The 14,766-nt window shown below is 38.8% G+C and overlaps 1 protein-coding gene across 3 annotated transcripts in view; it reads right to left on the minus strand.

Moving 5' to 3' along the window:
• The window catches only part of CTNNBL1 (catenin beta like 1), a 289,982-nt gene that overhangs the window by 131,688 nt on the left and 143,528 nt on the right, over window positions 1-14,766 (minus strand). For all 3 annotated transcript variants that reach the window (XM_054696621.1, XM_054696619.1, XM_054696613.1), the window contains one exon: window positions 4,229-4,417. In XM_054696621.1, the coding sequence (XP_054552596.1) occupies window positions 4,229-4,366 (138 nt within the window). In that variant the 5' untranslated portion in view covers window positions 4,367-4,417. The remainder of the gene's footprint in view (window positions 1-4,228; window positions 4,418-14,766) is intronic.

Below are 14,766 nucleotides of genomic sequence, written 5' to 3' on the forward strand. Positions count from 1 at the left end.
AAGGGACAAATGCAACAATTTCAGACTAAAGGGAACTTCTTACTCACTGTGAACTAATTCTTTTCTGTAACTCTCACATGCCATTCTGCCACTCACCTTTCTGGGTTAAATGAAGAATACATACTGTATCATCCCCTAAAACACACACACACACCCACACACGCACGCACGCACGTGCCAGAATGAGGTTTAAGTGCCCATATCACTTGCTACTTTTCATCACTGAGTGTCTCACATCTAGCACAGGAAATTCAACTTAAAATGTTAAAAACTCACTCTTTCACAAATAGTTCTTGAGCATACTCTTTGGTATGGAGTAAGCAATAATGTTATTTTAATGCTTAGCTTATCCTGTCCTCCTCTGTTGTACAGGTAAAATAACACTCAGAGTTTTAAACGATCTTGTTCAAGGTCAAACCCTGGGTAAGTGACAGTGGACGTTAATCATTTCTCCATACCAGGAGTCAACAATCTACAGGTCAAATCAAACCCTACCACCTATTTTTGTATGGCCTGTGAGATAAGAGGTTGATAATTAGCAACAGTCACTGTTTTGCATTTCTTACAAAATGCAAAATGTATCTGGTCCTCACTAGCTGCTGAGAATGCAATCAGACAAGTGTACTGTAATACAACATCAGTAATTTAAAACACTCCCTCAGAGGAAGCATAAAAAACAAGTAGACCATATAGAGTTTGCTTACTTCATGCTCTGGAATAATATTTACAAAGGTAAAAAACAAGAATTTTTGAAAACTGAATCATTCCTTCTCCCCGCCCCCACCAAAAAAGAAAAATCTACACTAAAATTTGAGAAATGTTTTCTCCTGGATTTAATTTCCAGTTTAATGTGCTACAACGCTCTCTGCCTCTGTAGCACTTGCCCAACTCCTACTTCGTAGCTCTGTAGTCACTGACCATAACTCACACCTAGACGTAATAAAGAAAACACTATTAAGACAACCTGAACTAGATCCTTTTGGAAAGCACTGAACCATCTCATATTTTTTAAGTACTCAAAAATGTTAGCTATTATTTTATTAAATTTCAACTTTCATATACTGGGTTTTAAATGAGAGATATCTATAAATTCATTTGAGGCATGACATATTTCCTGGATTTTTATCAGTGATTCCTGGCCCCCGAGACACTCTGTTGAACCCCTACCTCCCTTACCAGTGTCACAGCTTAAAGTGAGGTTCCCTGACATGGTAAAACCAAAGGAAGTCAATGCCCTGGCTGAGTCACTGCAATGTTATTCTGCGGAATATAATCCTCAAATCCTCACCATGTCCAGTTGATTCCACCTCAAAAGTCTTTCCTGAATTCATCCACTTGGCAATCAGAATAAAATCCCAAAATTCATCACATCACCTATATAAAGAAGGTCTGAAAGGATATGGCCAAAATAATCTCTCCAACTCCAAACCAGGGCAAATAATCCTGTTGCTGGCCCATCTATATGTTCACCTCTGATTCTTTAGAGTCTATCAAAGTGCCTGGCACACAGCAGCATTGAGTGAAGATGTGTTGAAGGAAGGAAGGAAATCTGAGAGGGAGGGTAAAAATATTACCTGCATCTTTCAAGGTCACATAGTTGACTTAAAGAATTGATGCATATATGAAACTGTTTCATGAACTATATGACACTATGTTAATGTAAGCTGTTGCTACTATTAGCAATAGAAATGATGTTCCAAATAGACCTATGGGATTTAATTAAAAATTCCAAATTTCTAGAAAGGTCTAAATCACTTTTAACTGACCTATTTTTCTTTCTCTTTGCCATCATCCTGCCCACATTGTAGGGAAAACCCTACTTGTATTAATACTATTCCCAAAGCCTTAGCCTCTCCAGGGTTTGGCCTTACCTCCTTTAATTTCTCTCCAACCCTGGGGGGAAAACTGAATTATCAGTCTTAGTCATTGGCCACAGCAGTATCTCCAATAGCTCAATGTCAGAAACCAGAGGGAGATTTCAGAAAGATGGATGCTAGTGATGTAGCACAAAAAGGACAATAATATTTTACAGGTTCACGTGACGTTACAGGGGCAAACATCACTTGTTTTTCATCAAATGGGACTTTGGTGGCAGTGAGAAAATAACTTCTGGACTTGTAGCCTTCCATGTGTCATTTTTACAAAGCGATCTCTTTTTCCCTGTCCCTTAACAGAAGGTCTGGTCCCACATTACATTTCTGTCTCCCAGGCTAGAAACCACTTACCCATGACAGCTACTATCCTAATCCTCCAGTACCAGCCTTGCCCTACATGGGAATTATACCTGCCAATTAACTGCTGCTGCAGGGCTAACAGATTGAGCAGAAGCTAGTGAAGAGGGAGGGAAGGAGAAAGGGAGGGAGGATGTGCTACACACACTGTTTGGTTAAGCCCAACAGGGCTGCTGCCCTCAGAGAGGAAATTCAGGACTGTCTCCCGCCAAAGTGTCACCATCCTTTAGGGGCAGACCTCCAAATTAGCACAGGTATGAAACCAAACGAGGAGAGATTTATTGTCATAACATAGTAAAGACTTTTTTGGAATATGAGTCAATTTTTTTTTTTATCTCCTCAGATTCACACTCCAGCTTCATTTTTTAAATCCAAACTTAGCTTCATGTCTTTGAGGGAACCAAAAAACAGCTGGTTCTTAAGAATCTATTTCCATAATTCATACTGAACAAAATGCCAGAGTGAAATAACATACAAGTTAACACTTAAGGATTTAAAAGACACAAAGGTAAGGTCATTTTATTTTTAAACTGATGTTTTACCTCTATTCTTTTTAGCTTCATTCATTTATTCATTCAATAAATATTTATTAGGGCCTACCTTCAATAAATAGAGATAGAGCTGTGAACAAAACAGAGACAGTTCCTATTTTTGCAAAAGGTTGAAGAGAGTAACAAATGGGTAGAACAATCAAACAGGAATTCTAAATCACAATAAGGGCTTGAGGACAATATACAGAATAAAGCAGTAAGAGAACGACTTAAAGGGCTACCTCGGAAGTAGGAAAGACTTCTCTGAGGAGGAAACATTTGAACTGAGACTGAATGAGAAGAAATCAGCTATAAAGCATTGAGAAGAGCATCCCACCAGAGGGCACAACAGTAAAAAAAAGTCCAGAGGCAAGAATGAGTCCAAAGGTCCTAAGGCATCCAGAGATACAGCAAACAGAATGTCCTTAGGCATCTCCTTCCCTAACTTGCTTTTTTTTCAGTTACACCTAAATACTTAATCCCTTAGCTTGTCCTTGAACCTTTCCACCTTTGTTGTTTTCTAATGCTATTTCAACTACCTGTAAAGCTCTCCTTCCACTTATTTGATAAAATGCTACACCTCTTTCAAAGACTATATAGTACTATACAATTAGGCAGCTACAATGGTTATAGACTTGGGGTTTTTGACTTTACAATGTTGTAAAAGCAAGATGCTGCATTCAGTAGAAATCATACTTTGAATTTTGATTTTTGATGTCTTCCTGGGCTAGTAATATGCTCTCTTGTGATGCTGAGCAGCAGTATTGAGCCACAGCTCGCAAGCAGCCATGTGATCAATCACAAGGGTAAACTGTCCATACTCCACAGATTGTTCATCATCTTCAGTTCAGTATTCAATAAATTATGCAAGATACTCAACACATTATTATAGGCTCTGTGTTAGATGATTTTGTTCAACTGTAGACTAATGGAAGTGTTCTGAGCACATTTAAGGTAGAGTAGGCAAAACTATGATGTTCTGTGGGTTAGGAGTATTAAATGCATTTGGATTTACAATATTTTCAATTTATAGTGGGCTTCTCGGGACAACCCCATCATAAATCAAGAAAGACCTTATTCAAATATGTAAGTGCCTTTTCTGTCTCTTTTGTTTTTTTAACTATAAGCACCTTCTGTATGTCTCAGAATGGTCTAGGATGCCTTCCTGACTCTCCTCAGGCAAAACCCATAGGCTCCAAGGTTCAGTGCTAAGGTGTTGATTAAAACATACAATGTAGAAAAATTTAAAAATTCTTATCTATAATGTTCTTTATAATTTGTAAATGCTTCCCCAACTCTAATATCCTACTTGAACTTCATGACAACACTGTGAAATGGGTATTCTTAACCCCACTTTATAGATGAAGGTGGGAAATTCAGAGAAAATAAATATTTGGTTCAAAATGACACTCCCCCTACACTGGACCCGAGCCAGCCTCTCAACTCCCAGCCCATCTGCCACCTTACCTCTTCTTCTTCCTCCTCACCCTCTCTGTCAATGATCTGCAGCAGCCTTTTTTTGTCATCATCTGCTTCTTCTACCACATTCATTTCCTCTTCCCGATAACGGCCACGTTCTCGAGTACCAGCTTGTCTCCTACGCATTTTGAGCTCCTCCTCTTCATCATCGCGAGGACGTTTTGTGCCCCTGTTGGGCTAAGAGAACAAGCACAATTTTAGAGCTAAAAAAGATGTAGAAGAGCATAGACAGCAGATATTCAAATAGCTTTTAAGAATTCCCCAAATGAAAAGCACCAAAGCATACAATAGTTCCCACAAAATAAAGTTCTAAGTGGTTATTTTTCAGACCCTCAGTGATTCTATAAATGAATGATTAAACACCTACAAGGGCTTCTTACTTTGTACAGGATTTTATTGAATAAGCAAAGCTTTGCCACTTTATACAAGGCTGCATATACAGAAATTACAGGGAACCAAGCCACTATGAGGTGGGGACAACTGGGTTGGCTCAATTTACCAGCTAGGATATAATCCCCAATACCAACCCCTCAGCACCTGGTTTTAATTTATGTCTAAGAAAGACTACACATACATACCAGTAGTTCAGAGAATCTTACACATGTAACTTACAAGGTCCACTGCACTCCAAATTCCTTTACAGGAGAGCAGAGCGAGGCCCAGAGGTCAAGTGTTACCCAAGGTCACAGTATCACCAGCAGCACAGAAATCAGAATTGGCATTTCCTGACTCCTCAGGAGCTCTTTCCATCCTACTCTTAGGACCTCATTTTGCCTGACACTATAACCCACTGAGGCATTCTTACAGTTACTTTCTACTGAATTAGAATAGAACAGGGCACTGCAGCAGACACCAAAATGTCCAATGTCTCCATTCAGCTCAGGTTGCTAGTGGTACAACTTTAGACTTGTCTAACCGCTGAATCTTAGTTTCTTCATCTACAAATGGAGATTATAACACTTCCCTCTGTGAACTTTAAAAGACTGCTTCTGTATGTGAAGTGTTGCCAGTTTTGTTGTTGTTGTTGTTTAGTTTGATCTGACTGACATATAGCATTGTGTGAGTTTAAGATATACAACGCGACCATTTGATTCAGGTATAAATTGCAAAATGAGGGCCTCCCCTGGTGGTGCAGCGGTTGAGCGCTGGGCTGCAAAGCTGCCCGCAGCCTCTAGCTCTGGCTCTAGTGAATTCTCTCACCCTCCCACACTTCTGACTGTACCCGGTGCTTGTATGTATAAATAAATAAATAAATAAATAAATAAATAAATAAATAAATAAATAAATCTATAAAGTAAATAATAAATCTTTAAAAAATAAATTGCAAAATGAAAGCCACAATAAGATTAGTAAACACCCCCAATCACCTCATATAACTACTCTTTTTTGAGGGGGGTGAGAAGATTTAAATTCTCTTAGTAAGTATACAATCTATTCTCTTTTAAATATATAATATTGTTAACTATAGTCACCCCGCTATACATTAGATCCCCAGAACTTATTCATCTTATAACTGAAAACTTGTACCTAACGGTTGCTTTTAAAATGCAAGAACTCGGGGCCTCCCCGGTGGCGCAGCAGTTGAGCTCTGGGTTGCGAAACTGCCCGCAGCCTCTGCAGCGCCGGTTCGATCCCCGGCTGCTCCCCGGCCACCAGAGGAGGGTCCCACATGGCGCGCAGACCTCTCCTGCCGCCCGCTGCTCCCCTCAGCAGTGTACTTCGGTCCTTCTGCCTGCTCTGCTCCCCGCTCTGGCTCTGGTGAATTCTCTCACCCTCCCAAGCTTCTGACTGTACCCAGTGCTTGTATAAATAAATAAATAAATCTTTAAAAAAAAAAATAAATAAAATGCAAGAACTCTACATAGTACTAAACAAAGATAGAAAATTATCACTGTGAGATAATCCACATGATTCTGTCTTCCCCGACACAAAACATAACTGCACACACCAACAGTGTGCTAAGGAGCAATGTGATATGTTGCTACCAAACAGAAGAAAATGCCACATTAAACTGCCAGCCTGCTAACTTGTTTGGTGGTAACAGACAAATTTCTATTATGTACTTTATATATCTCACCTTGTGACATATAAACCACACTACAATTTGAACCCCACTATCCCAGCACTGGAAAGTCATTGCCCTTGTATTCACATACTCTGCTGGTTCCACATACCACGTGTTTCTGTAAATATGAGCACATGACATCGCTTAGAAAACTCATGTTAGACAATCTGGTTTGTGGGATACCACTTACTATTTTTAATCTCTTTGGAATAATTAAAATTCCATATATTCACAACCTACTGAAAAAAGGGGGTGGGGAGGAAAAGAAAGAGGAGAGAGCGGGAAGGAAGGAGGGTAGGAAGGGGGGAAGGAGGGAGAAAAGAAGAAATCAACATGTCAGTAACCACAGGCTAAGAAAAAGAGGTAGTAGTTTTCACATGAGAAGGAAAGGAAAGGTAGACCGATCCTAAATGGGGTCAGGCTTCAAAGTAGAGCTCTGTAGTCCCCAGCAGGTAAGGAACTTCAGTCCCCTCAGAGTACTAATTCTTTCAGGCTCATAAAACAAGTCATGCTGTGATTCTGATTAGCATGAGCCTGCTGCAGCAGCCAAGCCAAGGCATGAGATCTTAGTTCTCCCCAGAGAAGATTTCTGGATTGTTTATCTCTGAGGGCAGAGAAGAAAAGGCAGTGGACTACAATTAAAAGGAGAAAGCTAAATTCTGCCACAGTTAAGAAATGCAAAATAACAACCAATGACAACGTCCCTTTGAACACATCTTCTAATCTGTTTCTTCAAAACAAATTTAGAGGTTAGGGAGGAGTTTCATTTTTCTCTCTAATAATTTCCACTGAAATAGCACTTTTCTTTTTTCAGAACTTAAAAGATCCTTTTTAATCTTCACCACATGTCTGGGGAATAGAAGTAGTGAAACATTCTATTTTATAAAGAGAGACATAGGATACCTGAGATCCTTTAACAAACACTTGGCAAAGACGCCAGATGCCTTCTAAAAGTTGAACCTGATCCTGGGAAGTTTGCTAAGCCACCAAGATTCCAGGATCCTAGGTAGAACTGATATGAGGAACTTTCAGGAAAGCCACACTCCCAAGAACCTAAACCATACAAGGCTATGGCCAAGTTAAAATACTATTTGTTAAATGACTGATTCAAAAAATTGAGAATTCCAAGACTTAAATCATCACGTAATCAGCTACCCCAGGAGCAGTCCCCAAGTTTCCTGTAGGGTACAGGGATAGACAGGGTCAGTACAATTCTTGAGACAAGAGTAGCTTTATTATTATTAACCTTTATTAAGGTCTAAGGACAACATGCCTAAGAGGGCAACTTCTAGGTTCACCTGTTTCTCCAACTCTCTTTCCTTTTCAGCTTTGGCTCCTCTTGTGGAAACTCTGTGGCAGAGCACACAGAACTCATTTACGAACCTATCAGTTCCTACCTCTCCCGAACAGTGGATAAACCTTCCAAAGGTCTTGATATATTTCATTCCAACATGTTACTCTCACAAGGCAAAATTTTAAGACCATCTGCTCTTTACTTCTCAACCGTTACCTGTCCCTTCTTCACACGCTAACACTCGAAATAGAGAAGTTTCTACTCATTTCTGAAATCTGACCACTCTTAATAATAAAGCTTAGAATTTATCCCCTCAACAAATAATTATTAAGTGCCAATTATGCAAAAGGCATTGTGTTGGGAACTGGGGATGTAAATGTAAATAAGAAGATACTTTTTTGCTATCAAGGGGTTTAACAGTCTAGGACAATAGTCTGATCAAAATAAGACGCAAGACATTGATGAAATTTTAAATATTTTAGCAGCTAAATTTTAAAATAAGTAACAAATGAAATTAATTTTAACAATATATTTTATGTAACCTAACATATCCACAATATTATATTTAAATATGAAATCAATATAAAAATTACTAATGCCTATTTTACACTCTCTTTTTTTCCAAATTGTCCTCAGAATTTGGTACGTACTTTACATCTCCAGTGTATCTCAACACAGACTAGCCCTATTCCATGTGCCCAAACAACCATCTGAGGCAAGTGACAACCATATTGGACAGCATAGGTCCAGGGATTTTTGTCTGAGATTGCTCTTTCCTGATAAAGCCAAAATGAACTGTCTTTCCAGCAAAGTTGAATGAAATGTAGTCATATAAAATTAAAGTGTTGGGCCTCCCCGGTGGCGCAGTGGTTGAGCGCTGGGTTGCGAAGCTGCCCGCAGCCTCTGAAGTGCCGGTTCGATCCCCGGCTGCTCCCCGCCACCGGAGGAGGGTCCCACATGGCGCGCAGACCTCTCCTGCCGCCCGCTGTTCCCCTCAGCAGTGTACTTCCGTCCTTCTGCCTGCTCTGCTCCCCGCTCTGGCTCTGGTGAATTCTCTCACCCTCCCGCGCTTCTGACTGTACCCAGTGCTTGTCTAAATCAATAAATAAATTTAAAAAAAAAAAATTAAAATGTTGACTGTTCATGAAAGATCCTCACTAAAAATTGTGAACACCTTGACACAGAAATAAACTTCAAGGTTGTAATTACCCTCTATTCACCACTGAGAGAGTGATCAGTTATTAAAAACAAAGCAAAAATATCTAAGTAGGGAAGAAGCGGTCAAGGTGATTTCACTGTAGAGTCCAAAGGGTGGATCTAGAAAGGAAAATACCACTCACAGCCTGTCACAGGTCAACAGCTCGGGTCCTAGCGCTCCTTGATCTTACACAACCAATCCCAATAGGCTTAAGCCAGTCTTAGCAGTCACCTTTGTCAATTAATTTGTTTTGGTATCTGAAAGATGTTTGGACTCCTTCAGGATGAAGGAATAACAAAAGAAACTGTTCTTAATAAAGTAATTTCTTAACTTCTGCTGCCCACAGGACTAGAGAAAAAAAAGATTAACTCTTAACTTCTGATATACCAGAACACCAGCCTTTAAGGATTTGTACAATCTTGTACATTCCCTGCCTTACTCCCGATAGGTGTTGAGTAGTATAAATGCTCACTAAGCATTTGCCACCATCCAGCAACACAGCTGGTAGACCTTCTAGGATATAGAAAGGATTCCCACTTGCTCAAAGCTTATAGTAAGCTTCAAGATTACATATATAAGATGCCTTTATTTTCCAAAACCCTTCAAGCCTGGTATGTGCAATGTGTGAGTGTCTGTCTGTCTGTCTGTCTGTGTGTGTCTGTTTCTATGTGTGTGATGGATGAATATAAATACATATGCTCCATCCATCCCCCTGGAAATAGAAGTTCAGACATCTGCATGAGAGCTTTGAAAGAGTTAAAACATTAACTAAGCAATCTGCCTAGGATACTCCCTGCATACCCAGACAATATCCAACCTAAGCTTTAGGTTTCATTTTTCTCTCTCTCCCTCTCTCTCTCCTCTCTCTCTTTTTTTTTAATTAAAAAGCAGTGAGAAGCTGTAGCTATAATGAGGGGCTGTGGGAACATGTAGTTATATTGGGCTCAAAGTAATGTACCATAGGAAGAGGCTACATCACCAGAACGAATCCTAAATTAAAACTCCACTATGAAACCAACTCCATTTCCTCTTAGCATGCAATCTATATTATCGCATTTATGGTCTGTCTCGACCTCAATTAGACTTTGGGGTGGGGGTGGGGGGGAAAAGGGGACTTCTATAATAAGCAATAATGCTATCATTATGATAAATTATGAAAACACACAGCGTAATTATTAATGTGAAGAGTGCATTTGTACCAAGATCTAACAGTGTAGATGTGTGTATGGGGGTGGGGAGACACACATTGAATACGGCTGAACATTCCAAGTTATCTAGCTTAAAAGGGGGTAAATTTTTATAATTGGAACTTTCACATTAACGGAAGAAAATATCTGTTCAATTCTATTAAGGAAATGGAAAAAGTCAAAAGAAACCTTTTATAACCTTATAATAAATTAGGAATTCTTGACAAAGCACCAAGAAGCTCATATAAGAGCCCTCAAAATGGGGGTACAAAATGCTATTTCCTAAATATCAAACAATTAAGAGTCAGAAATTTGCTCTGAATGAAAATTAGTAGTATCCCTCTCTTTATAGAAATAGGGGAATCTGAACCCACTGTTTAAACAATTTGTGGTGGACAATAATGCAAGACCTCTACTCTCAAAACAACGCTTTTCCTTCATCACACTAACTCAAAATTGGGTGGGGGAAAAAATAAAGAGGATGTTGAAGAAATCATCAGTAAGTAAATAATACTATTAATATATAAGAACATAGAATAGCTCCTATTTTAGGCAACAGAGTTATAACTCAAGGCCATCAGAAGGAAAAGGCTTCTGATCCTAGCCCACGCAGGACTGGGCATTCCTAACATGTTTGCAATGGTGACACTGTCTAATGACTGAGTGTTGGAGTCAGATTCTCCAAAATTTAAAGGCTGGTCCCTAGCAGTGCAGGGGTACAGTGGTGAGCATGACTACATTCCATATCCTGATTCCTGCATTCAGCAGTCTCAGAAAACAACCTACCCTTTTAGAGGCTTGAATCTTCTCAATCTATAAATTAGGAAAACAATTTACTTTCACACAGACATTTATCTGTATGTATGCACATAAGTGACAATGTTTCCACAGCGCTGAGCAGAGTTTGGCCCACAGCAGATGATACATGCAACTTCCTAACTCTCTTTGACATACCTGATTTAAAATCAAAGAACCTGGGGCCTCCCTGGTGGTGCAAGGGGTTAAGACGCAACCTATGAAGCTATCTGCAGCCACTGTAGCACAAGTTCGATCCCCCGCCTGGGAGCTACCCACATGGCACAGCAGACTTCTCCTGACTCGCCCCGCTGCTCCCCACGGCAGTGTATTTCAGTCATTCTGCCTGTTCTGTTCCCCACTCTGTCTCTGGTGAATTCTCTCACCCCCCACACACCTCTGGCCTGTACCCCAGTTCTTGTATGCATAAATAAATAAATCTTTAAAAAATAAAAAAAATAAAAATCTAAGAACCTGAAGGTTCTTAAGATTTTAATAGTATTATTATAGTATTATTTACTTACTGATGATTTCTTCAACATCCTCTTTATTTTTTTCCCCCACCAATTTTGAGTTAGTGTGATGAAGGAAAAGCATTGTTTTGAAAGTAGAGGTCTTGCATTATTGCCCACCACAAACTGTTTAAACAGTGGATTCAGATTCCCCTATTTCTAAATTTAAAATGAAGACCCCTTGTTTAATGTCAAAATGTCTGACAGATCACACCCCCAGTTGTATTTTTCAATATCCTATGATAGAGCAAAGACATAATGACAACATTAACCCCTCACATTTGAGAGCTAGGGCATAAGAGAGGAAAATGCTCACATGTATCTGGATTCGCAAACTCTCACAATAAGGTATTACAGACAGACCAAATTTCAGGAACCCTTTATCTAAGTAAATCATCTATCTAAGGTTTGCACCCCCTTTAAAACTTCTCTGCTAAGTATAAGCTGGAGCTTTCCTAACACCTATGAACCATTAAATTTCACTTCATTAAATTGAAGTGAAATCTTTCAACTTATACTTTTCTTCCCTGGACCCTAATATTTGTCCTTAGAGCAATATGAAACATGTTTAGTTGTCATTCTTACATTAAAAGCAAACAAACTTGAGATTACTTCAAGACTGGACTATTTATTTCCTCTCTCATTGCCTTTCTTTTTCAGAATAAACACTTTCAAAAGTGGGGGGGGGGCGAGGGGACAGGGTAGGGTACAAACACAGGGAAGTCAAGGAGGTATACACATAATTAAATTCCTTCCTACCATTATTTTGAGATTTCATAATTTTAAAGTTTTCTGATACCTCATAACATAATTAATCATATGGAATGTCACAAACCCAAGCCTGTGGACGGATTGGTCTAGCCAATCTGAAATGCTCAGAAATCATCTGCTGTTAACCTCGCCTGATTACATTTTGTCAGAATAAAAGGGAGTTTTCAAACATTCATTTTTACCAGATGGTAGTGAGTGGCCTGACCCAGAAGTTACAGATGAGCTGCAGTAATGAGTTTTCCCTTGCCTTTGCTGGCTGCACATTCACTGGTGACATTTTACAACTAGGACTTCTGGCTCAATCAATATTTGCAGGCATGAAACCTGCCAAAGTTAACATCAGGGCTCCCTTGCAAATTTGCTTAAGGCACCAGAACTGAAAAAGCTCACAATCTCTAACGCTGCAACTACCAACAGCCAAAGTTCATAATTAGGGATTAAAATCATCAGTCAGAAATTTCTACCCATCTCAAATGGATGTGATGATTAAATGAAACACTGTACAAAGGAGCAGTTTGTAAATGGATTATCATCATCATATTTTTAAGAAATAACTGAATGAAAATTCCAAATATTCATAATTATATATTATGCCTTTTTTAAGACCTACGGTTTTTGTAAAAATCAATCAATTATGAAAATTTACTACTTTTCCAGGGGGTAAAAACAGCACTAAAAGCTCCTCAAAATCTCAAAATAACATCATTGGAAATATAAAATAGAACCCTCATTTACTAAATTTCCTATTAAAAAAAGTATAGGCACTGAGACCCGAGTAATTACTGGTAAATGTGGGACTTACAAATGTCCATAATGAGGGAGAAAGAACACCAATGTATCAAAATACAAAATCACCAACAATCTCACTTATGATTTGTAATCTGACTGGTTGACAAGATGAAAATGACTCACAATTTAAACTGCTAGTCATGAAGATTCTACTTTATCAATTTTTCCTGCCAAAAAATTCTTATTCCTTATTAAAACTTGAATATATATATTCATTTCACCTCCAAAGGGTGCATAGATTTCTTTTTTAGAAATGCAAACTACACTTTAGTAACCATGATTTACTTTGACATCTTCTCTGATTAATTCTGCAGCTGCATCAGAAAGCTGAATGTTGATTCAGTTTCTTTTTTTATCAAGGCTAACAGAGGCAGATACTTGTAAAATCATTGGAAGGTAAACTACCTCCGTTTTAGCTGACTTATAATGAATGCTTTGTCACTACACCAGAACCTTCATCTTTCATTCATTCATTCAGAAGTGTTTACTGAGCTAATAGAACTTGAATATCACTCTACTGGGTACTGAAAGGAATGTTAGACTTCAATCTAACAATAACGTCAGAATTGCACAGATCTAAGTAATACAGTACAACGCAAAGAACAACAGAACAGTAATCAGAAAACTGGGTTCTAGGATTCATTTAAATCACATGACCTTAGATAAGTCACTTGGCTTACCAGAGCTCTGCATTTATAAAAACGCTCTGCCCTTGCTTCAGTACTTCAGAGGACTGTCTTTAGTAGGATAAGGAAAGTAAGATTAGATAAAATAAATTACAGCATTTTGAAAAGAAAACATCTTCTCTTAATGATCACTAATTGCAGAGTCTTATACGTAAAACTTTTAGAAATACTTAAAATCAGGGGCCTCCCTGGTGGCGCAAGGGGTTAAGGCGCAGCACTATGAAGCTGTCTGCAGCTGCTGCAGCATGAGTTCAATCCCTGGCCAGGGAGGTGACCCACATGGCACAGCAGACCTCTCCTGTCTTGCCTGCTGCTCCCCTCAGCAGTGTATTTCAGTAGATCCGCCTGTTCTGCTCCCCACTCTGTTGCTGGTGACTCCTCTCACCCCCCCACCTCTGCCTGTACCCCAGTTCTTGTATGCATAAATAAATAAAAATAAATCTTAAAAAAAAAGAGTAAATGTAAGAATAAAAAAATACTTAAAATCAGTTTTTGGCATAAATATTCACAATTGTGATCACGAAAGAAAAAATACTGAGTATACTGTGAGTGTACAACATGGGTCCCAACCTCATTAGAAATCAGGAAAATGCACAGAAAAAATGGGAAACAACATCAGATTGGTAAAAATCTGGCAACATTAACTTTGGTGAGGATGTGGAGAAACAGGATCAAAATTTGCTGATAGGAATGTAAGTGAGTAATAGGCAATTAAGATACCTAATTACACTGAAGATGCATATATTCTATGACTATATCAGCAGTTCTACTCCTACGTGTATATATGAGAGAAATTCTCAGACATGCGTACAAAGAGATATTTTAAAGAATATTCACTGGTGCATATGTGTAATAAAAAAAGAAAACTCCAACAATCAATGGATGCATAGATATGTAGTAATAGTAAAAACCATTCATGGGGATAATAACCACCAAATTCTGAATGCCCTAAAAAGGGTAATGAAGAAACTGGATTAGTGCAGGGTTCATAATGAAAAGGGATTAGGGAAAGGTACATGGAGACTATATTTATAATATTTTAATTCTTAAAAGAAGATCTGAAGTAAATTTGGCAAAATGGTATAGTTATGTACACACAGGGAAAAGAGGGGAAGGGTCAACCACTAAAAGCAAGCAGGAATCATGCAGAACAAACCAAGCCCAGCTGGCTTGCAGAACAAACCAAGCCCAGTTCCTTAATACTGTATCTGCTCATCAGGGCTAAGGGT

This window comes from Talpa occidentalis, unplaced genomic scaffold (genome assembly GCF_014898055.3).
Source record: "Talpa occidentalis isolate TD23 unplaced genomic scaffold, MPIMG_talOcc4v2.1 talOcc4.10, whole genome shotgun sequence".
NCBI classification, from domain to species: domain Eukaryota; kingdom Metazoa; phylum Chordata; class Mammalia; order Eulipotyphla; family Talpidae; genus Talpa; species Talpa occidentalis.